The sequence below is a fragment of the Macaca fascicularis genome, chromosome 15, assembly GCF_037993035.2.
Source record: "Macaca fascicularis isolate 582-1 chromosome 15, T2T-MFA8v1.1".
NCBI classification, from domain to species: domain Eukaryota; kingdom Metazoa; phylum Chordata; class Mammalia; order Primates; family Cercopithecidae; genus Macaca; species Macaca fascicularis.
In genome coordinates this window covers 7,475,270-7,499,479 of record NC_088389.1, presented here as the reverse complement: position 1 = coordinate 7,499,479, position 24,210 = coordinate 7,475,270, and the positions used below count along the sequence as shown (strand labels likewise).

The 24,210-nt window shown below is 46.7% G+C and overlaps 1 protein-coding gene across 1 annotated transcript in view; it reads left to right on the top strand.

Annotated features, from left to right (window-relative positions):
• LOC141408716 (SH3 domain and tetratricopeptide repeat-containing protein 1-like) overlaps positions 1 to 23,831 on the top strand; it is a 28,654-nt gene extending 4,823 nt beyond the window's left edge. Inside the window, exons 2-3 of the mRNA XM_074018091.1 lie at positions 20,412 to 20,453; positions 22,175 to 23,831. Of these exons, the coding sequence (XP_073874192.1) occupies positions 22,558 to 22,878 (321 nt within the window). The 5' untranslated portion in view covers positions 20,412 to 20,453; positions 22,175 to 22,557 and the 3' untranslated portion in view covers positions 22,879 to 23,831. The remainder of the gene's footprint in view (positions 1 to 20,411; positions 20,454 to 22,174) is intronic.
• The last annotated feature ends 379 nt before the right edge of the window (positions 23,832 to 24,210 follow it).

The window sequence follows — 24,210 nt, the reverse complement described above, 5'->3', positions numbered from 1 at the left end:
TTGACTTGTTTACATATAAGGTACTTTGTCGCCTACTCATTTGGTTGTTTTTTTCAACAGGATTGAAAAGACATTGTTATAAACTGAATGTTTATGTCTCCCCCAGATTCTTGTACTGGAGCTCTAACTGCCTGTGTGATGGTATTAGGGGGTAGGACCTTTGGGAGGTGATTAGGGTTAGATGAGGTCATGAGCGTGGGCCCTGGTCTGACAGGATTAGTGCCCTTAGAAGAAGAGAAACCAGGCCGGGTGTGGTGGCTCACACCTGTAATCCCAGCACTTTGGGAGTCCCAGGGAAAGGGGGCATGGAAAGGAGGTCTCTGAACAAACCTTGCAACATCCATTTCTGCTGAGTCCGGTCCGAGGTCTGGTTCTTGACATGTACACTGTTCAGAGATACTTGGTTTCGATTTTTATCATGGCTCACCTGAGCAGCAATGGTTTCGAACTGCCTGGAGATGTGGTCTGGAAGGCCAGTGCTATGGCCATCCTTCCTGCTCCTGCAGTAGAGGAGTCATCCTGGGACTAGGGGGCTTCGCCTGTAATCAGCTATCTCATAATAAGTGGATTTGATGCTGGTTTTGCTAGGTCAGGAAATTTCCCATTTGGAAGGAAAACGGATACTTGTTTTTGGGTTTTGCTAAGGAGCCACAGAGTTTAGAGCAGGGAGTGGAAGTTTGTTGAGACACGCGTGAGTGCACTCAAACATCTTCCATGAAACATGGAAATAAAGGCAGTGTTCCAGAGAGGTCCTTGGCTTTGGGATATAAATATTTCTGTAACAGAATGGCACTGGATGTCTGCTGTATTTTTTTCTCTGCTATTTTTGCAAGTTTTATTTGGGTGTGTGTCTCCTGTACAGAAAGTATCGCATCAGTTTTTGCCACCAAGTATTTACAGCCGTTGGTTACCTCCTATGTGGGTCACTTTTGTGCCGTGGTTTCTTTGGGGAAATTGTAGGTCTCCTACCCAAAGCACATTGCCCATTTCAAGGTGCTCCTGGTTTCTGAACACCTGTGGCAGTGCCTTCCACGTGGGTGAAGCCCGCCGAGAAAGTACCCCTCCCCAGGAGGTGGGGACTGGTGATTGCCTGAGTGAGGAGGCCGGGGATGAGCCCTGGACTAGAACTTGTGACCGGCTGCTTTTTCTTCCCCTCGTCTCCCTCCTATTTTTCTACCACCCCCACTTTTTAAAAATTTCTTATAAAAAATTAAGCAAGTATTTTGGTTTCCTTTATTCGCTATTCCTTGCTAATCGTATGCAGAATGAGCCTGGGAAAGTGGGAAAGAAAGTTGTACTTAGGTTCAGATGATCCTACCAGCCCCGCATTGAGGGGCTTCCGCCAGGCGGCATTGTCAAATGGCGTTGTGGAGGTTCTCCTTTCAGTCCTCAGCGTTAACCAGCAGAGGCAGGTGGCACTTAGTCCTGGTTAATGTTGAGGAAATTGAGCTCAAAGTGGCTAAGGGAACTTCCCAAAGTCACATAGGAAGTGGCAGAGTAGAACCAAACACAGATTGTCTCTGAATCAGGCAGGTCGTCAGATTCCAACATGCGCTCTTAATTTTTGGAGGTCAAAAAGCTGAACAGACAAAGCTATTTCTTTTTTCTTCTTCTTCTTCTTTTTTTTTTTTTTTTTTTTTTTTTTTTTTTTTTTTTTTTTTTGAGCTAGGATTTCGCTATGCTGCCTAGGCTGGTCTAGGCTCAAGCTGTCCTCCTGCCTTAGCGTTCTGAGTGCTGGGCTTACAGGTTTGTGTCACCACACCCAACAGAACAGACATTTCTTTAAAGAAGACATACAAATGGCCAAAAAATATGTGAGAAAAATGCTTAGTATCACTTTTAATCAGAGAAATGCAAATCAAAACCACAGTGAGGTATCATCTCACCTGTCAGGATGAGTATTACCAAAAAGACAAAAAATAACAAGTGCTGGCGAGGATATGGAGACAAGGAAGCTCTTACACACTGTAGGGGGGTGTAAACTAGAGGAGCTGGCTGGGCGTGGGGCACACGCTGACATCCCAGCACTTTGGGAGGCCGAGGTGGGCAGATCACCTGAGGTCAGGAGTTTGAAACCAGCCTGGCCAACATGGTGAAACCCCGTATCTACTAAAAACATAAAAATTAGCTGGGAGCGGTGGATCACACCTGTAATCCCAGCACTGTTGGGCGGCTGAGGTGGGTGGGTCACTTGAGGCCAGGAGTTCAAGACCAGCCTGGCCAACGTGGTGAAACCCCATCTCTACTAAAAAATACAAAAATTTTCCAGGTGCAGGGGCGGGTGCCCGTAATCCCAGCTACTCAGGAGGCTGAGGCATGAGAACCACTGGAACCCGGGAGGCAGATGCTACAGTGAGCAAGCCGAGATTACACCACTATACTCCAGCCTGGGCAACAGTGAGACTCTGTCTCGAAGAGAAAAAAGAGAAAGAGTAAGAGTAAGCTAAGGCACCCACTATGGCAAACAGTATGGAGGTTCCTCAGAAAACTGCAAATGAAATTACAGTGTGATCCAGCAGTCCCACTACAGTGTAGATACCCAAAGAAAAGGAAATCAGTGTCAGAGGGGCATCCACACCTCCGTTTCCTACAGCACTCTTCACCATAGCCAAGATATGGAATCAGCGTCGGTGTCCAACAGCAAATGATGGATAGAGAAAATGTGGTCTTCATACACAGTAGCATACTATTCAGCCATAACACAGGATGAAGTCCTGTTATTCTCAGCAATGTGGATGGAACTGGAAGATATTATGAAATAAGCCAGAGACAGATAGTTACACAGCACATGTTCTCTTATGTGGAAGGCAAAAAAGAGTGGATCTCATGGAAGTTGAAAGTAGAGGATCCTAGAGGGTGAGAAGGGTGTGGGAAGAGGGAGATAGGGAGAAATTTGTTAAAGGATACAAAATTATAGCTGGATAGGAATAAGTTCTAGTGTTCTATAACATAGGATGACTATAGTTAACAAGAATATATAGTTTCAGACTGGGAGTGGTGGCTCATGCCTGTAATCCTAGCACTTTGGGAGGCTGAGGTGGGTGGATCACCTGAGGTCAGGATTTTGAGACTAGCCTGGCCAATGTGGTGAAACCCCGTCTCTACTAAAAATACAAAAATTAGCCGGGCATAGTGGTGAGTGCCTGTGTAATCCCAGCTACCAGGGAGGCCGAGGCAGGAGAATAGCTTGAACCTGGGAAGCAGATGTTGCAGTGAGCTGAGATCACACCACTGCCCTGTAGCCTGGGCAACAGAGGAAGACTTTGTCTCAAAAAAATATATATATTTATATATATAGTTCCAGATAACTGGAGGAAGGGTATTGAACGTTACCAACACAAAGAAATGATAAATATTTGAGATGGTGGATATGCTAATTATGCTGATCACCTACAATACATGTATTATAACATCACCATGTGTACTACATACATATGTACAGTACACAATTATGTGTCAATTAAAAAAGAAAAAACTGAACTTAGATTGGAATGGCTATGAAGTAGCTAGCTTTTTCATATTTTTTATATAGACCCTAGGCATTTATTTTAAGTAAACTACGCTTGGCTTCAGGAAATGTGTAGTATTTGAATTTTAGCCTTGCATTTTATAATACAGAGAAGTAAAACTGTAGGCTTGCTTTAGATACAGTCACAGGGATTTGCCGTGATGACCTTTTTATGTAATAAGGGGGAAATATACCTTAATTAATAGGCATACATGCTCAGTTTTCTCCCTCGTACACATTTTTAGTTGTTGTCCCGGCATTGTGATACTTATGTAAACTGTATGCGATATCTTAGGTAGGAATCAGAATTTTAAGGTAAGAATACTTAAAGTTATGTATTTTTCAAACTTTCAAACTGGATATTTTACATGTCCATTATATAACTGTAATTAAATTATCAAAAAGGCAATACCTGTCTTTAATATGGGTGATGCTCTAGCTTTTCTTTTTCCTTTTTTTTTGTTTTGAGACAGGGTCTCACTTTCTTCCAGGCTGGAGTGTAGTGGTGCGATCATGGCTCACTGCAGCCTCAGCCTCATAGGCTCGAGAGATCCTCCCACCTCAGCCTCCCAAGTAGCTGGGACCACAGGTGTACAACACCGTGCCCAGCTAATGTTTAAAATTTTTTGCAGAGACAGGGCCTCCCTCTGTTTCTCAGGCTGGTCTGGGATTCCTGGATTCAAGTGATTCTCCTGCTTCATCCTCCCAAAGTGCTGTGATTACAGGCATGTGCCAGTGCCTGGCCCCATATAAGTGGGATGATGACTTGAGCCTAGGAGTTCCACACCAGCCTGGGTAACATGGCACAAGACCCTGTCTCTACAAAAACTAAAAAAATTAACTGGTCATGGTGGCACCTGCCTGTGGTGCCAGCTACTCCAGGAGGCTGAGGCGGGAGGATAACTTGAGCCCAGGAGTCAAGGCTGCAGTGAGCTCTGATCTTGTCATTGCATTCCAGCCTGGGTGACAGAGTGAGACCTTGTCTCTTAAAAAAAGTTACTGGCTACCTGATTATTCATAGGAAAAAAACCTGAACTCTGCTCTAAACCTCATACCTAGTACAAAAATTAACTCAAAATGGATCATGGACTAAAATGTAAAATGCAAAATAAAGATGAAAAGAGGAGCTAGAGACTGGGAGAAACTATTCGCAAACCACATGTCTGATAAAGGACTCATATCTATAATATATAAAGAAGTATCAAAATTCAGCAGTGAAACTGAATCATCTATTTTGAAAATGAATAAAAGACCTGAAGAGACATTTCAGATAACATATAAGCACATGAAAAGCTGTTCATCATGAGCAATCAGAAAAATGCACACTAAAGCCACGTCACTATACACCTATCAGAATGCCTAAAATAAAAAGTAGTAACAAGACCAATGCTGGTGAGGACGCAGGGAAACGGGATCACTCACACTTGGCTGGTGGGAATGGAAGACGGTACAGACATCCTGGAAAACAGCTTGACAGTTTCTTAAAAAACTCAATGTGCAATTGCCATAGGATGCAGCACTCACATTCATGGGCAGTTATCCCAGAGAAATGAAGACTTATGTTCACACAAAAGCCTATATGTATCTGTTCATAGCAGCATTATTTATAAAGGCTAGAAACTGAAAACAACCTGGAGACTGCTCAGCAGGTGAATGGTTAAACAAACTGGTGCACCCAGGCCCCAGATACCACTCTGCAGTAGTTAATGACATCCTTGTTCATCAGTCTTTCAAACTAGAAACCACTATTGTGTTTACTCCCCTTGTTTCCATCCTGGGTCTGAGTGGACTTCATTTTGCATTTCTTTCCAATGCATTTTCCCTCTGTCCTTTCTGGTTGCACCTCATGCCTCATTTGAACCATTGTAAGAGCCACCGAATTGTTTCTCTGCCTCATCATGGAATCCTTTCTACACTTCATGCCCCACATTGTCATTGGAATAATCTTTCCAAAACAGGAACAAACTAACTTAAAAGAAATATCCCAGGTAGCCTTCCAAATAAGTATAAGCTTTCTGTTAGAAGTTTGACTTCTTGTCTATAGGGAACCCCAGGACTGTAGAGAGACGGATTTGCTGTCTGCATTTTCAGATCAGCCAGAAATCCCTGGAGGGGCCCATGTGGAATAGTGGCACAAATACCGGTTCTAGAATCAGAAGCCCTCATATCCTGGTTCTAACACTAGCTGGATGTTCTTGGGAAAGTTTTGATTTCATAACCTCAGAAACTCCATTTCTTAAGAAATGGAGATGAGAAAACATACTCAAGGGATCACACAAGGATACTGGGAGGAGCAGATGAGGGGCATGGTGAACATGCTGTGTAATCCGTGAAGTACGTCGTATGTGTGAGAAGTGGAACTGTGTGGATAACGGTTCTGGAATCATTGTATGAAAACGATGGAAAGCACATTCATAGTTCTGCCTGATGATAGCACTGGGCACCTGTGTTGTACATGCCTGCAACATGGGTGAGGCCCGGGTCAGTACAGCTCACAGTTTGGTTTTCATGCAGTTAGAAAGGCCCGAGAGGACCCTTCCCCTCTCCAGCTGTAGGAAGGAGGTGGCTGTCTCCTGTCTCTATTTGGTGGGATTGTCTGTGGCTCCTTGGTGACAGGAATGCAGGAAGTGGGGGAAGAAAGCCGGCCTGACTGCTCACTAGTCAGCCTTCCCCCAGGAAGGAGTGGAGGGGTCATTTCGTGGTAACTTGCCAAGTCGTTCTTAACCCATCTGCTCTTTGACATGACCAGCATGACAAGTAAAAGACCCATTAGAGACAGATGGGCTGTGTGTCCCGTGCCTTTATGGCTTTGTGGCCTCAGAGCTGCCAGAACTCGATAGCTTTCTGGGGAACGGTGGGTCAACCAAGGGGCTGAAAATAGTGAGAGGAAGAAAATTCCCCCTCGCTGCTCTGGTCTGGGAGTGATTACTGAGGACAGCATCATGGAGGGCCCAGCCGTGGGGTCCCTCTCAAGCACACCCTCATCGCATTGGGAATGCGGGTCTCAACCTCCCTAGGCCTCCGTGATTTTCGTCTGTCACATACTCACCTCCAGCAGGGACGTCTATGGTAATGAGATGAGGGAGCATCCTAGCACATGTGGCACTTAGTAGGCTTGCGGTGAGTGGACGCTGGTGTCAGTGGAACAGGAGACTGGGAGCTGCATGTGGACGCACTCACGTGCTGGTGGTATGGGTGGACAGAGGAGAGAGGGGCGCTCTGCAGTTCTCCTTTTGGTCTGTCACCCCTCCTTTTGTGAACAGAATACGTGAGTGTATTCTGTTGCCCCAGTCAACTTAGTAGGCTGATTGCTCAATTTTCTGCTTCCACTTTTGATTTCTTAAGAATGGGAAAAGGAATACTTCAGTTACTTTTCTGGTTGATGGCATACATTCCTTGATATCACCTTAATGCTTTTTGATTTCTGTGTATTTTGGATGCTGGAGCTTGCCTGACATCTGTGTTTTTATGCCTCACACTCTCGCGTAACTGTTGGCCACACCAGGACCAGAGAGAAGTGACCAGACCGATTGATAGCAGGGCTAGGACTGGAATTCCCCAGCCTATTGATGCCCAGCAGGCTCTGTTTTCTGTATTGCACTGCTCTTTCCTGTTTCGACCCCTGTTAGGACAGTGGATGTGAAATGTAGCTGGGCGCTTTTGGGGGTGTGATACAAGTATGGCAGATGCCTCAGACTGGCATTTTTCTCTGACTCTGAATTCTCATGGCTCAGAGTCAGTCTCTAGGCTACTGACCGGGAAGATACAGGAAGCTGTTCTGTATGGCAAACGATGCCAGGGCATTTTTTTCACCCGGCAATTTGTTTGGTTTGGACTGGAATAAATCTCTGATGTTGGTTTCTTTGCCAATATTATTAGGGAGTGGAGCCTGACTTGTTAACTTAGCCCAATTCATAGTGCTTAGAATCTCAGTGAGTGTGTGTTGAACTGAGTGGAAGTGTGAGAGCATCTTGGACAGTGGTTTGCAAACGTAGCTGCATCTGGATGGCTGTGAAAAAAGCATGCTTGCTTACTCCCGACCAGTTGAAATAGAATCTGCAGGAATGGAGCCTGGGCAGCTCAAGTGCTGTTAAAAACCCCCAGGTGGTTCTGATATACCGTAAAGGTTGAGATCCACTGATCCACAGTGAATTGGAGGCCTGGATCATAGACATGCCTTACGCTTTCACCAGCTTAGAATGGCTCTTGTGCTTTAGAACTGTGAAAAAAAAAATTGTCACCCAAACAAATGTGGAAACAGCCTAAATGCCACATCCTGTTACTACCTGTCATGAAGTATATTTAGCAGTTATTCACTCTATTCTGATCTCTACCCATTCCACCTTTTCTTCATGGAACAATAATTTGACAGTTGGTTATGCAGAACCAGACTAAGTCTAGTTTGATTGGCGGGAAACGATTTTGGGTATGAAGTACCCTTTAGGCATTTATTGAACTCTTGTTTGTACCACCGCTGTGCTGGACAGTTTATAAATATTACTTCTTTAAACAAGGCCTATTGAGTCAGGCTGCCTGGGTTTTGCTAAGTAGTTGTGTCATTTGGGGTAAGTTTTTAAGCTTATATAAACCTGACTTTCATCTATGAAATGGGATGACAAGGGGTCATTATCATCTCACAGGATCGTGCAAATGTGTGTGTAAAGTGCTTAGTTTCGTGCCTAACACATAATAACTAGTTAATAAAGTTATTACACCATCGTCGTCATATTTAAATGTAAATATTAAGAGCTGATAAATTTGTAAAAGGTACTATACCTTTACCCCTTGACTACTTTAGTTTTAAGTGGTTGGGTTAATTTATCCCTTAAATATTGGCCTCTTGAATACCTTGAATTTCAATTGAACGTAGCCAGAGGATTTCATAATTGGACCGTTGCCTCTGGAAGTTGGAGCTTTGTTTGTTCGTTTGGTTTCACTTCCTACACTAAGCATGTGGTTGTGCACACCTTTATGGTGACTTCTGGTACTGGGGAATCAAAGCTTCATTCGCTTCTTTGGAGGAGATGATCTTATGTTGTATGAAGCACTCAGACTTTGTTAACTGTGTACCATCCAGACAAGACCAGGTGCTTCCCATAGCAGCCTGTCCTTTTCTTAGCTCTCTCATCAATCTAGCCTGTTCCTTCTATTCCTCTTTATACTAGAACTTCTCTTTGAACAAGGAATGTTGTTTTGTCACTGCTAGGTCCCCAGCAATTTGTAATACCTAGCACATACTAGGTGCTTCCTGAATGTTAATAGGTGATAATCTAGCAGAACACAAGATAAATCCGCAGGTTGAGATTTAAGCTGTGTGGTATGAACGCTGCATTGGCAAACTTATTAAATCAATTTTGTTAATACAAATTTAACATATCTTAGTAACTGACTTAGTTCAGGAATCATTTACTGAGTGTCTTCTAGGCCAGACATTGGGGACAGAAAGGTAATAATATATGATCCCTGCCTCATGCACAGGAAGTCTAGTGTGATGGAGGGCACGTGCCAATGGCTGCCATGGAATATGGTGAGCATTAATATAAAGGGGCACCCTGTGTGCCCTTGGAGCACAGAGCAGGGTTTGAGTTCTGGGAACATGAGCTCCATGTGAAAACACAATTTAAATTTTCTTTCTTTCTTTTTTTTTTTTTTTGAGACAGAGTCTTGCTCTGTAGCCCAGGCTGGAGTACAGTGGTGTGATCTCGGCTCACTGCAACGTGCTTCCCCCAGGTTCAAGCAATTCTCGTGCCTCAGCCTCTCGAGTAGCTGGGATAACAGGTGTGCGCCACCACGCCTGGCTAATTTTTGCATTTATAGTAGAAATGGAGTTTCACCATGCTGACCGGGCTGGTCTTGGACTCCTGACATCAGGTGATCCTCCCACGTCGGCCTTCCAAAGTTCTGGAATTATAGGCATGTATGTATTCATCCTTTTAAATATCTGCGGGTAGAACTTCACTTTAAATGGGTACTAATTAAACTATTGAATGACTTCAGTATGGATTGAATGACTTTGCTTGGGCCTCGTTTTTAATTTCCTTCATTAGAGAAAAAAAAAAAAAAAGCACGTTGAATATCCCTCATCCAAACTGCTTGGAACCAGAAGTGTCTCAGGTTTCTTTACATTTTTGGATTTTTGAATATTTGTATTATACTTGCTGGTTGAGCCTCCTGAATTCAAAAATCCAGAGTCTGAGCTGTTCCAATGAACATTTCATTGAGCGTCACGTCGGCACTCAAAAGTTGTGGATTTTGGAGTTTCTGGTTAGGGAGACTCATCCTGTATGGGTGCTGGGTTGTTGCAGGAGTTCTGGACCAGAGGTTGGGTGACTAGGGTTTGGTTTTCGCTTTGTTACTAAACAGGCTGTTTTCTTCCATAAGCTCAGCTTTAGATCCCCCGGTTGTCAAAGAAGGGAATGGGCCATCTGATGTTTAAGACCTCTGTTAGTTCTGACTTGGAGACACCTGGCTTCAGTTCATCTTCCTTAGGAGTGGACAAAGAATATGGGAATTTTGAAATTGTTAGTCAACATCTACAGGGTCGTTGCAGCCTGGTTTTGGGTAAAGGTCATCTTTAGTGAGCCCAGGGAGAAACAGTGGTTTAGCTGTCAGCTGAGAGGGGTAAGCGGTCCTATTAATTTTCCTCTGTGTTAGTGAAAGCATTGTTAAGGGTCACAGCGTTAGTGGAGCAGGCTGGAAAGAGGAGGGGAACTCACTGTTACAGGTCATATTGAATGTCTTTTCAGTCACTAAATGCTTTTTATGATATGTTTTTCAGGATTTCAGTGTGGTATGATTTCTCTGTGTTAAGCACAGGAAATTTAACATCAGCAAAAGAGAATGCTCTTTCTTTTTTTTTTTTCTTTGAGATGGACTTTCGCTCTTGTCACCCAGGCTGGAGTCCAGTGGCGTGATCTCAGCTCACTGCAACCTCGACCTCCTGAGTTCAAGGGATTTTCCTGCCTCAGCCTCCTGTGTAGCTGGAATTACAGGTGCCCGCCAGGATGCCCGGCTAATTTTTGTAGTTTTAGTACAGATGGGGCTTTGTCATATTGGCCAGGCTGTTCTTGAACTTCTGACCTCAGGTGATCTTCCTGCCTCGGCTTCCCAAATTGCTGGGATTACAGGCATGCGCCGCCATGTCTGACCTTGAATGTTCTTTCTATGGGAATCTACGAAAGCCAGCTTTTGAGTCTAGAGGCAGAAAACCTCTTCTTCATTGTTGAGCTATGCTGTGAGCTTGGAGGGCTTCAAGCCCAGCTGAAAAAGCTGTAGTATTTTATGTCAGTTGGCTGTCTTGGAGAACTTAATGAGCACTGGGCTGGAGTGATACTGTCAGAGTTCATGAGCTGTTTGAGACTCTCAAAGCCTAGATACTGGGGTTGCCCAAATACATTGGCTGGACTCACTATTTGTCTCGGGAGTCGGGGGATGGAAAATGCTGTGGTCTTAACTCTTCTCTTAATTTTACAGTGCTGTTATTAATGCTAAGAATGATTTCATACGGTTGCATTTTGCTTTGTAATTCACAGAGAATTTTAAAATCCATTATCTGATTTTATTCCCTCAGCAGTTCTGTGAAAAAGGTAGAGCACTTTCATATCTTCTGTTTTCCCGTGATTCTCTTGTGGCTCACAGAAGCTAAGAGCCTTCACCAAGGTCATCGGGTGAATGAGTCGCAGAGCTGGGAGCAGAGGCTCAGGTTTCTAGTGACCCTGTTTCTTCCTTGATAGCTCGCTCTGGTGGCGCTATGTTCAGGTAACTGCGCATGTTCGGTTTGGTCTTTTGTAAATCCCTGCCCCATTTCGGGGGAGGTTCTTGGGAGGCTTCTATTCGTTTTGGAGCATTTAAGTATCTTGTCCTCTCTCCCTCTTCCCAGATGCATGGGCATTTCTGCAGGCCCCCAGGCTGGCCCTTGTGCATGGGGACGTCTCCTGCCTCCATGTTGCTTGCACGCCCCCTTCTGAAGGTGCTTTTCCCCGCATGGAGCCCCCTCGTGCCTGCCTCCACACTGCAGGCTGTTCGGTAAATGTTCCTAAGTCAGCATCGTTGTTTTCTAGAAATGGGACGGGGTATGGATGCCAAGTTCTTTTCTGTGTGAAGTCTTCGATTGTATCATCTTGCCTTCCCCGTGTGTGCTCCTTGAGGGTGTCGCTGTGTGGCGGTCATCTGTGTTCCCTAGGGTGCCTCCCTTGGAGTCCTGGCCGTATTAGACATGCAGTCAGTGTTCATGGCCTAAATGAGAGAAAGGCCAACAGAGTCATTAAATCTGGAAAATGACAAGTGAAGGAAAGGAATTTTTATTGAAGGCATGTGAAAAAGAATCTTTTTAGAAAAGTTGACCTGTTTCTCAACTGGAGTTGAATTTCAGCTCAGAAAAACAGCTGTGTGCCCAGAGGGCTTTGGGATTTCAGTTTGCGACAGATGAATTGAATTTGTTGTTGTATGAATGTGTTATCCTTTTGTGGTTTTATTAGGCCTTTCTCCCAAATGGAATCGATTTTTCTATAAAACTCACACTTCCTTTTTGAGAAGTGTAACACTAATTGTATGGGATGGTCTCCCAAGAAATTACCAGCCAGGAACCAAACACACTGCCTCAGACTCACGGCCCCTGGTTTCTGCCTGTGCAGCTGCAGGGCAGAGAGGCACGCTCGAGCCGAAATCAAGACGCATGTCTGCATCTTCCCTTTCTTGACTGCTGTTTCGTCTCTGAGCTGGCCTGCCTTCAACGTCTAGGAGCTTGGTGGGTGTAGACACATTACGGTATGAAGGAGGGATATGGCGTTGCCACAGCCAGGAGACTCGCTGAAGTCTCTGTTCTCTTCCTGCTCACTGCTCTGACTTTGTATAAGTCACATTTGTAGGGCTGTGCACAGTGGCTTACACCTGTAATCCCAGCACTTTGGGAGGCCGACCTGGGAGAATCTCTTGAGCCCAGAGTTTGGAACCAGTCTGGGCCACATGGTGAAAGCCCATCCCTACAAAAAATAAAAATTAAAAAATTAGCCAGGTGTGGTGGCTCATGCCTGTAATCCCAGCTACTGGAGAGGCTGAGGTGCGAGAATCACTTGAGCCTGGGAAGTCGAGGCTGCAGTGAACCATCATCACGCCACTGCACTCCAGCCTGGTCAGAGCAAGACCTTGTCTCAAAACAGACAAAAACAAACAAACAAAAACCCATGTGTAATAGTGGCAGTAGTTAACTTTTGAAAGTTTGAAGAAAAGTTTCTAAATCACCTGTGACCATGGACAATTTACTTAGCCTTTCTATGCCTCAGTTTCCTCATCTATGAAAAATGAGAGAATATGGTACTGATCTTACAGGATCATTAAACCATTGCCCAGATTGCTTATAGAGCTAGAGCTTTTTCCTTGAAGTACATGAGTATGACTGTCAGACATCTGAAACCCGAAGCCATCTTACAACATCATTTGGATGCTACCCCCTCTCCGCCCTTTTTTTCCATTTGTAAGGGACAAGGATCCAGGAAGGAAAGTATCAGCTTACAAAGGCTTTTGTTACAATTAATCCTTCATGTTCTTTCTTTTGGTATCTTATTCTCTGTTTACATTTTTTTTTTTTTTTTTTTTTTTTTTTTTTTTTACATTTTTTGAGACAGAGTCTTACTCTGTCACCCAGGCTGGAGTGCAGTGGCACGATCTCGGCTCACTCCAACCTCTGCCTCCCAGGTTCAAGTGATTCTTGTGCGTCAGCTTCCTGAGTAACTGAGATTACAGGCGTGTGCCACCACGTCCAGCTAATTTTTATGTTTTTAGTGGAGACAAGGTTTCGTCGTGTTGGTCAGGCTGATCTTGAACTCCTGAACTCAGGTGATCTGCCTGCCTCAGTCTCCCAAAGAGCTGAGATTACAGGTGTGAGCCACTGCGCCCGGCCGCTGTTTCCCTTTTGTAACACTAGCGTCACCCCAGTGTAGGGTGGCTAGGGGTATTCTTCTTTCCTGTTTCCTGGTGTATTTTCCTCTACAGTCTTGATCACTCTTTAACATACTTTTTGGTTGTCTGTCGCTACCTACAAAAATATATGTTCGCTGTTATATCACCAGTGCCTGGCACATAGATAGTCAATATTTGTTGAATGAATGAATGAATGGGCTGAAAGAACCTTATTCTTCTTTCTTCTGTCACTTTACACCAAATGCTTTTGGAAAATGTTATGTGAACAGGGATCGTAAGCAGCAGAGGTTACACACACGGCTGTGGGATAGCCCATCATCCTCAGATACTTGTCTGGAAGGAGGTGGAGTACTTGAGTAGAAATGATACAAGATAACTTCTGCAGGAAATCAGCCAAGTGTCACAGCTTTTCACACAGGCGTGTGATGTTAGTGTATGTGTGTATGAAGAGCTGTCGTGGCCTAGAATCACGGGCCTTTGGATCCCTTGTACAGATAGAAAAGTAAAGGCGGAGGCCCAGGAATGCTGTAGGCCACCGAGGTAGAGTCCCTGTCTGTCCTTCTCAGTGTCCGGTCACTTCTCACTGCACTCCCCTCTTTACTCCTAAAGCCACTTTCCCTGACTCTGAATGTGTAACCACGAGGGAGAAAATGTCCTCCAGGCTCACAATTTGTGGAGAAAAAGCCCAGCACCTAAAAATAATGTTCACAAAGTTTGTACCTAGAAAACGTGGCCATTTCTATCATGTCTTTGATTTTCCCTGTTTCTCATAAATTTTATAAACAAGACAGTAGAAGGAGATTCGTGAACAGCAACTTTAGAACAAGGGGGAAAAAATCAAACCTAGAGCATTCCAGTTTCTGTTTTCTTCTCAGTTTAGGGCTGAGGCACTTTAGCTTCCTGTCTAAGGGACTACTCAAATCTGATTAGAAGCCATTGTGGGCTGGTAATTATCCATAATTTTAGGAAGACAGATGTAGCACCAACTCTGTTCTCTAATAGCAGGCTTATTAATTTTAAATTTGCATGGCAGGAGAATCAGATGGCGAGGTGAGATAAGCATTCAGATGCTTGGTCAATGATAGCTGTTTACTTCCATGTATCACATGGGGATTTGGGACCGGGGAAGCCCGCTGAGAACTGATGATTATCTGTCCGCTAACCAGCTGGGTTCTTTTTCCTCCTGAGCTCAGAAAGATTGCTCCTACTGCAGCCAGGGAAGACAGGTTGTTGACTGGTTAGAAATCATGGTAGGTTATTTTCTCCACTCGCAGTTTGCAGTTGGAAAGCAGAGCTATCAAAAAGTTGTCTCTGTTGTATTTCAAATCTGGGTGTTTAAAAAATTATGTAAGCAATTTAATCATTTCTTTAACAGTAGTTGTGTGTGTTCTTGATGCGAATGAGAGGTGCATTCCCTTGTAAAATCCCTGGGACTTTATAGGAGGATGTGAGCCTTAGAACAGAAGTTGGTTTTCTAGATGATGATGTAGACATGATGCTGAGCACTAGACAAAGATGTTGATCGAAGTGATTTAAAAAAATTTTGTCTGAGTTCAGATTTTACACCAATATTTAGAAAATCAGCAAAAGAACTTGGAGGAATGTTCTCAGGCATCCAGTTCAGCCCCCTGCGCACATTGTCATAAAATCCGAGTGTGTGTACAGGGAGACACATTCCTTTCTGTTCTCATCACAGGTCCTTCCCTGGCTCTGCACCTGCCTGTCATGCGCGTCCGTGTGAAGAGACCACCAAACAGGCTTTGTGTGAACAATAAAGCTTTTTAATCACCTGGGTGCAGGCGGGCTGAGTCTGAAAAAGAGAGTCAGCGAAGGGAGATAAGGGTGGGGGCGTTTTATAGGATTTGGGAAGGTAAAGGAAAATTACAGTCAAAGGGGGGTTGTTCTCTGGTGGGCAGGAGTGGGAGTCACAAGGTGCTCAGTGTGGGAGCTTTTTGAGCCAGGATGAGTCAGGAAAAGGAATTTCACAAGATACTATAATCGCTTAAGGCAAGGACCGGTCATTTTCACTTCTTTTGTGGTAGAATGTCATCAGTTAAGGTGGGACAGGGCATTTGCACTTCTTTTGTGATTCTTCAGTTACTTCAGGTCATCTGGGTGTATACATGCAAGTCACAGGGGATGCGATGGCTTGGCTTGGGCTCAGAAGCATGACATTGTCCTCTTCCCGACCTTCCCTACCTTTTCCCTCCTGTGCGGTTCTCTCACAAAGTGAATGGCCTCAGCCACAGCTTCTCTGCAGCTGCATCAGACTGTGGCGACAGGAGTGGTGGCTCCTGCAGGGCCTGCTGTCCCCACTGAGCCCAGTCTTGCTTGCCGCTGGAACCTGGTCATCATTTTGCACTGAAAGTATGTAATTCTACGGAATGAGAGCCCACATGCTGGGAATGGAGGCGTCTTTATCACGGTGCTCTGCATATTTTAATCTTGGGTGGAAAGTATGGAAAAGTATGTGATACCTGTTGTTTCATGTCAGAAGGACGTTGTGAACTTGACGTGGACTGAGGATGTTCAGGTGCAACAGGCACCCTGGCTTCATTAAATGAGACTTCCCCATCTCCCTGCCAGGCACGCACAGGTGTATGGCCACATCTTATGTGTTATCCTTATCTAGAGTGCACCTTGTCGTCACGTTTAAAGTTACATGATGATATTCTGCCTCATAGAGTAGGTCCCAAACCGCATTCAACACAGAAATGCACTCTTGCTATTATACATGGAAAGTGCTTTCATATACCAAGTGGGAGAGCAGTCCTAAAATCTGGGCTGGAATCACAGAAGGAAGGATTTGGGAAGCAACAGATTCCCTAGTCCAAAGCTGGTTTTTGATGAACCTAGAAACAGGACCAAGAAAAGTGAATTTGCCTAAGGCCCTGACAATGTCACACGGTAGCATTTGAACCTAGCAGTTTCTTGACCTATTTCTTTAAATGATTAGTCATGCTTCCTCTGATTCCTATATAAACGTATTCCTCATTCATTCTTTTGTTTCAGTAAATTATTGCGGTGCTACCACGTAGCAGTATTTGAGTCAAAATGTGGCAGTGTTTATCCCTTTCCAAGGTTTTTAGTTGCACAGTTTGTCAAAGTTGTGCTAACAGTTTCTTGTTGGTTGCAAGGTGTCCTTTCAGAAGCCAACTGTGTGGTGTATTTATATTGATTGTTGGAGGTAGTTTGGTTAGAACCTACTTTGAGTGGCTGGCGTGGGCCTGGGGGACAATAACAGCTGCCTGCTTCATGGGCAGAGATAAAGTAATTGCTTCCTGGGAAGTACCATCCTCCTGGCCACACTCTCCAGCCCATTTCCTTTGTGGTGGTTTCCTCGCATCTGCATGGTTCTGGCTTCATGTGAGTCTCATTTATTTTAGCATATGACTTCAGGCTGTGGGGAAGAATGGCCATTTTAGCACAGAGATGCACACAAAGGAACAACTGGCTAAATGTGAGGGAAGACATTCTTGGGGGGGGGGATTCATTTCTTTTATTCTGTAACAGGCAGTCTGGGAAGCATTCTGGACATGTGGCCTGTGGCCTGCACTGTCACAGTTCCTCCCTGCAGGATCGCAGATGTTTGGAGATTGTAGTGATAACTGTTATCATTGAGAATGTCATTCTCACAGGCTCTAATAAGTCAGGATTTATTCAGTGTTAATTTGTTAAAGACAACTGTACTTCTAGCCAAATCCATGGGAGACGTTTCTCCCGGCAGTGTTGCTGGGGGTATTCCCGTGGCTTAGTCTTAGGGAAGCACACGCCTTTGAATACTGCTGAAGCTGGGAGTACCCAAAGCGCACCGCAGTACTTTTGCCATACGGGGTGTTAGTCACTGATACACGTCTCAGTCAGACCTGATGGATTCTTGACCCCTTCCTTTCTTAATTTTTTAATTTTTATTTTTTATTTTTGTTTTTTAAGAGCACAACCCCTCAGGTGGCCACCATGAATCTCTGGTGTTTTCGGTTGGCTGCAGCCTATTTGCTATCTCTGGTTCAAACGTATTCGAAGTCTGATGATGCTTCCCTCTGTTGTTCTTCTGCTGTGTGACCTCCACGCACGCAGGGTTCAAGACTGTCAGAGCTGGGAGCCACCTTCACAACTACCAGGGTTTCCGGAACCTCCTTTATCTAGCCCTGGGGATGGAAGAGATGTCATCAGAGACGGAGGCTTATTAGGTTTACATGCCATTGATAACGAATGAGGAGGTTTTCTTTTATATAAGCGGAGCTTCTTATAATGTGCTTTAGTAGGGTAAAGAAGCTTTTGAGGTTTGCTTTCTCTGGAAAGATAATTTGTGATCCTGCTGTTGCTTTCAACAAAAATATAATTTGCATACCAGTGCATGTTGTACTGCTGAGAACGGGCTGACAAATGGTTCTTAACTCGTCATTCACTCCGCCACTGTTTCTTGAATGGCATATGTGTGCCAGCTGTAGTAGGAACTTGCTAGGCTCTAGGACTAACCATTATGAAACGAGGGTCCTGGGGGAAGCAAATGCATATAACTATAAAGGTTTGAGGGGATATCAGAGGGGGTGCCTATAGGTGGAAAACTTCGTTCATTCATTGCCCCATCTAGGAGGTTTTGTGTCTTAGCAACGTGTTCCATAGCAACACATTCCTCTATCATAATATTCATTATATTAAATTGAAATTCTCTGCTTAGGTATGTATTTTTCCAACTAAGTTTAGAACTGGTTAAGGACAGGCTATGGGGTATGTATTATATATATCTACACACACACATATATTTATATATATACACATTACCATTGTAAATATACAATATATATTTATATATATACACATATATATTTCTCCCTCTCTATATACACATACAACCCACACATATATATACACACACACATATATGAAACACACACACACACACACTTCTACTGCCAAGCACAGAAAATCAAAACTAGGTAACAGTTCTTTTAGTGTTTATGAAAAAATAGATGTGTTAGTTGAGAGCGTCGTTAAGTTGCCAGGGGAAACACAGGATGGATTCACAAAGGGAGATAGTGTTTTTGTTTTTTGTTTTTTCTTTGTTTAACTCTTCAATTCGAAATAATCCAGACTTATGGAAAAGTTGCAAAAATAGTACGGAGAATTCCCATATACTCTTCCCTCAGATTCCCCAAACATTTCACCCCATGTGTACTTTCTCTCTCTGTGGATATAATTTTTTTTTTTCTGAAATGTTTGAGAGAGGAAGGTAGAATGCAGGGCAGGGTGAAAGGCGGAAGGAGAGAGGTGGGTTGGGAGGCTTTTTTTTTTTTTAACCTCCTGAGATGGAGTTTCGCTCTTGTCACCCAGGCTGGAGTGCAATGGCACAATCTCGGCTCACTGTAACCTCTGTCTTCTGAGTTCAAGTGATTCTCCTGCTTCAGCCTCCCGAATAGCTGGGAGTACAGGCACCCATCACCATGCTCGGCTAATTTTTTGTACTTTTAGTAGAGGGGTTTCACCATGTTGGTCAGGCTGGTCTTGAGCTCCTGACCTCTGATGATCCACCTGCCTTGGCCTACCAAAGTGCTTCGGATTACAGGCATGAGCCACTGTGCCTGACGATTGGGAGGCTTTTGCAGTAACTCAAAGTGCTATGATGAGGGCTGGACCTGGTTGCAAATGATGAGGAAGGTGAGAAGTGGTTAGGTCTGGCATATATTTTGAAAGGAGAGTTTAAATGGGTTGGATGACAAGAGAGAGAAAAAGAAGTTTTAAGGATGATGTCAAGGATTTTGGCCTGAGTAACTGGAAGACTAGAGATGCTGTTATTGGGATCGGGAAGACTATCGGAGGAGTGGGTTATAGCAGGGGGAATCAGAAATGTGTTTTCGGCATGCTAAATTTGAGGTCCAAAAAGAGATGTCAAGAAGTGTTGGCCGGACGCGGTGGCTCACGCCTGTAATTCCAGCACTTTAGGTGGCTGAGGTAGGCAGATCACCTGAGGTCAAGAGTTCGAGATCAGCCTGGTAATTATTAAAATCGATCATTGATGTTTACTAATTAATCATATTATTGCTCTTAATACTGCAGGGGGTGTACACCTACCTGTGATGTTGTTCCTAATATCCAGGGACAGAGAACATGATGTTAGTTTTAATATCGCAGTAGGTGTGCACTCACCTTGTGACACTGATCCTAATATCCAGGTGGTAGAGTATGACATGACTCCCAACATAGCAATGAATGGACAGCCACCCGGTGATATTCCTCCTAATATTCATGGAAGAAGCACATGATATTACTCCCAATATCGCAGGGAGGGTACAGCTCTTCTGTGATATGGTTCCTAGTATCCAGATGGGGAGAGGATGATAATAGTTCCAGTATCGCAGGCTGTGTTCACCCGCCCTGTGATATTGTTATGAGTACCCTGGAAGGGATATGACTCCCCATAGAGCAGGAGGCGTACATCCAGCCTGGGATATTGTTCCTATTATCCATGGAGAGGAGAGGCTGATATTACTCCCAATATGGTAGGGGGTGTACATCCACCCTGTGATATTCTTCTTAATATTCCAAGGCTGAGAGGTTGATATTACTCCCAGTATCGCAGACACCGTACACCCCCGTGTGATACTCTTCCTGATATCCAGAAGGGGAGAAGATGGTATTAATCCCCATATCGCAGGAGGTGAACACCCACTCTGATATCTTTCCTAGTATGCATGGGGAGAGGGGATAATATTATTCCCAATATTGCAGAAGATGTACATGGCCCCCCATGATATTGCCCTTAATATTCCAAGGCACAGAAGACGATGTTACTCCCAGTATCGCAGAAAGTGTCCACCCCCCAGTGATGTTGTTCCCATGATCCAGGAGGGAAGAGGATGATGTGACTTTCAACCCCTGCACCCTGCAATGCTCTCACTCTGCAACACCGACACCAGCTCAACCTGACATGGGAGCAGAGGTGCTGGCTGGGGGTGTTCATTGCTTCTCTTTTCTCCCTTGGCAGACTCAGTAGAGGAATCTGTGACCGAGCAGCCGCAGGAACAAGGTGGGTTTTGCCAGTGGCTCAGGCTTCCTCTGGTTATGAGTTGGGCCTTGGAGTAACACCGGGGGAGGGGACAGAGCTGAGTACAGTGGGCATTGGATGCGACAGTCACCCCTCTGTGGTGCGGGCTGGGGGCTTGGGGGACGTCGCCTGAGGTGGGCCTGAACCTCCCGTCTACTCTGGCACTGGAGGCTGTGGGGTCCCACACTTCTTCCAATGAACATGCTGACCCCCGCCTGGTCCCCGACCGAGGTGGGGCATCCTTTCCACTGCTGGGGCCCACATGTAGCTGTGGGTTCCTTTTTCATGACCTGGAGAAGCTGCAGCTTGCCCTGTGCTCTGCCTCAGAGATGGGAGGCCACACAGCCCTCAGCGGGTAGCAGAATTCAGAGCCTTAGGTTGCAGGGGCCTCAACTGAGGTCCCTGAAGGGTCTGCTCCTTCCTGAGGGGCTGATTCAGGGAGGCTCTCCCATCTCCCCTCTGCGGCTCTGTCGCTTCCCCTCACACAGGGCCCGCATGTGGACAGCCTGGTGATGTGAATGCACCAAGGGCCCTTGGAAGTTCCCTGGTAATGGGATCCATCCCAGTACATTCGGGATGCAGGCACAAGGTCCCAGAGGAGGCCCGGGAAGCCAGTGGGGAAGGGAAGGCTGTTGTATGTTTGCCTCGGGGAGGGGTTGGTTCCACCCTCTGCCAAAGTCTCTGGAGCAAAGGCACGTGGCTCTCCAGCTGCCCCGGAGGCCAGGGTAGTGGCTGGGAGGGGCTGTGGGCCTCTGCCGGGTGGGGGAGATTTCTTAGCTCATCTAGTGTAGTCAAGTCACATTAGCCTCTAAATCATATTTATTTTTTTTTTAATGCCAAGGCTTTACAGATGAATAAGGAGGCAGTTTGTATTGAAAATAGTTTTTGCATGTGAGCTTGAAACAGAGGGTCTGTTTAAATCTAGGTTTTTTCCTTTCCAGTAATGCCTCCTTTCATCCCAGGTTTTCCAACAGGAAATGTGCTTGTTTGCTCACCTCTGGGAGGGGGCTTTGGCTAGGAATCCACCAAAGCCAGCAGGCACCAGTGGGTTGCTTGAGCAGGCTGGCCTTTGTTAGGAACCGAGGGCTTCAGGTTTTCAGACCATCCAAGGTGAAGGTGGCCACAGGGGCCTGGAAGCTTTCCCATCCTTCCTGCAGGGATGGTCCGTTTCCCTGCACGGAGCTGGGTACATGGGTACAACACCCCTGTCCTGTGCCGTCGGTGGCTTTACCAATTTTGCATAGCAGCTTTTGAGCTGATCAATAGCTCTGATTGGCTGTTGAGGATTTCATGGATTCCTGTACCCCACCGGGGGGCCCAATATGCTGACAAAAGTTACATTTGTAGTTGTAGTGCTGCATATACATGGGTCCAGTTAGAAGGCTTTGATTCTATCTAAAGGGAAAGGCATCTCTGAGGGATCACTGAGCTGACATAGTCTCCTAAAACCATGCTGTGAGGTGGCGACAAAGCAGGACAGGAGGGTGATTTTGTAGGAGAGTCGGGCCACGGGCCTGCGTGTTCTCTGTGTCCCCGGAGATCGTACGTGCTCCAGACCCTGGGTTTGCATTGCGCATAATTCTCAAGGGCTCATGGCAAGCTGCGCCAGGGACACAGAGGACGGGGATGCGGGGATCCTGCCCCATGTGGACCAAGGACTCACTGTTGGACTCTAATCTTCTAGGTGTTTTTGTGACTTGCAGAAATACCTCCACCTTGCCTGGGCCTAGAGCCACAGGAGACCCTGCCGAAGGTGAAGAATGTTCTGGAACAATGCAAGACCTGCCCAGGCTGCCCCCAGGAGCCAGCGTCCTGGGGTCTCTGTGTAGCATCCAGCAACGTGAGCTTGCAGGACCCCGAGGAGCCCTCCTTCTGCTTGGAAGCTGAGGACAACTGGGAGGATCCAGAGACCCTGAGCTCACTGCTGCTGTTCCTGAACACCTCTGGATTCAAGGCCAGCTTCTGTGGCCTGTACAACCTGGCGCTGCCATGGCTGAGCAGCATGTTCAGCAGCTTTAGCGATGAGGAGGAGCTGACTGGGCGCCTGGCACAGGCCTGAGGGGCGGCCAAGAAAGGTGGCCTCCTCATGGCCCTGGCCAGGCTCTGCTTCCTTCTGGGGCGGCTGTGCAGCAGGAGGCTCAAGCTGTCCCAGGCCCGGGTGTACTTGGAGGAAACACTGGGGGTCCTGGAGGGCAACTTCGGGGACCTGTTCCTGGTGGTGGCTGTGTACGCCAACCTGGCCAGCATTTACTGGAAGCAGAACCGGGAGAAGTGTACACAGGTGGTTCCCAGAGTCATGGCCCTGCTCCTGGGGACGCCTGGCCACATCTGTAGCACCGAGGCGGACGGGGAGCTCCTGCAGCTGGGGCTGCAGTGGGCGGTGGGTGGCCAGAGCCAGCAGGCCTAGGCCCGGGCCTGCTTCCTGCTGGCCAGGCACCACGTGCAACTCAAGCAGCCTGAGGAGGCCCTGCCCTTCCTAGAGCAGCAGCTGTTTTTGCACAGGGACTCGGGAGCCCCAGACGCTGCGTGGCTCTCAGACTGCTGCCTACTCCTGGCTGACATCTACAGCCGCAAGTGCCTGCCCCACCTGGTGCTGAGCTGTGTCAAGGTGGCCTCATTGAGGACACAGGACTTGCTGGCTGGTTCGCTGAGGAACGTGAACCTGGTGCTCCAGAACGCCCTCCAGCCCCAGAGCCTCCCCACCCAGACTTCCCACTACCTCAGGCGAGCGCTGGCCTCCCTAACCCCGGGCACAGGCCAGGCGCTGTGCGACCTTCTCCACGCCAGCCTGGCCCAGCCGTACAGCCACCATGGCTACCATGGCCCAGCCATCACCTTCATGACGCAGGCGGTGGAAGCCAGTGCTGTTGCCGGAGTACGTGCCATCGTGGACTTCCTGGTGGCCCTGGCCTGGCTGCATGTGCTTCATAGGCAGAGCCTGGTGGCCCTGAACATCCTGCAGTCTGTCCAGGATGCAGTGGTGGTCAGCGAGGACCAGGAGGCTGTGATTGCCAACATTGGTGGCCGTGGCTCTGAAGAGGACGGGCCAGACGAGGCAGGCAGCCGAGGGCTACTACCACGCCCTACGGGTGGCTTGGGACCTGGGCCAGCGGAGGAACCAGGCAGTGGTGCTGGCCAACTTTGGGACCTTGTGCCTGCACGCGGGTGCCAGCAGGCTGGCCCAGCACTACCTCCTGGAGGCTGTACGTCTGTTCTCGAGGCTTCCCTGTGGGGAGTGTGGCCGGGACTTCACCCACATACTCCTGGGCTACCTCTTCACCCGCCAGGGCCCGGCCCAGCAGTGCAAGGGCTACTACGAGTGGGCCCTTCTGGTGGCCGTGGAGATGGACCACGTGGAGAGTGAGTGCCCCAGTTCCTCCTGTGCGCCTTCTGGGGCCACTTGGGTCAGGGCACACCTGGGGTTTGTGATTCGGAAACAAGTGGTGGTTTTTCCACCATCGAAAGCACTGAGTCATGGCCAGCAGAAGATGTTGGCAAACGCCCTGGAGACAGGCCGTTCCCATGCAGGGCCAGCCGCTCTGTGCCCTACTGAGTCAGGCAGCTCTTCCTGGTTTGCCCAGGGACCATCCTGCCTTGAGCACGGAAAGTCCTGCGTGCTGGGAATCCCTAGACATAACCCTGGGATCAAGGCATGTTGTGCTGAGCTGGGACTTGGGGCCCCTCCGTGAGCCAGGCCCTGAACGCCAGTTCTTGTTCCTGTGTTTGCTTGGTATCTCGG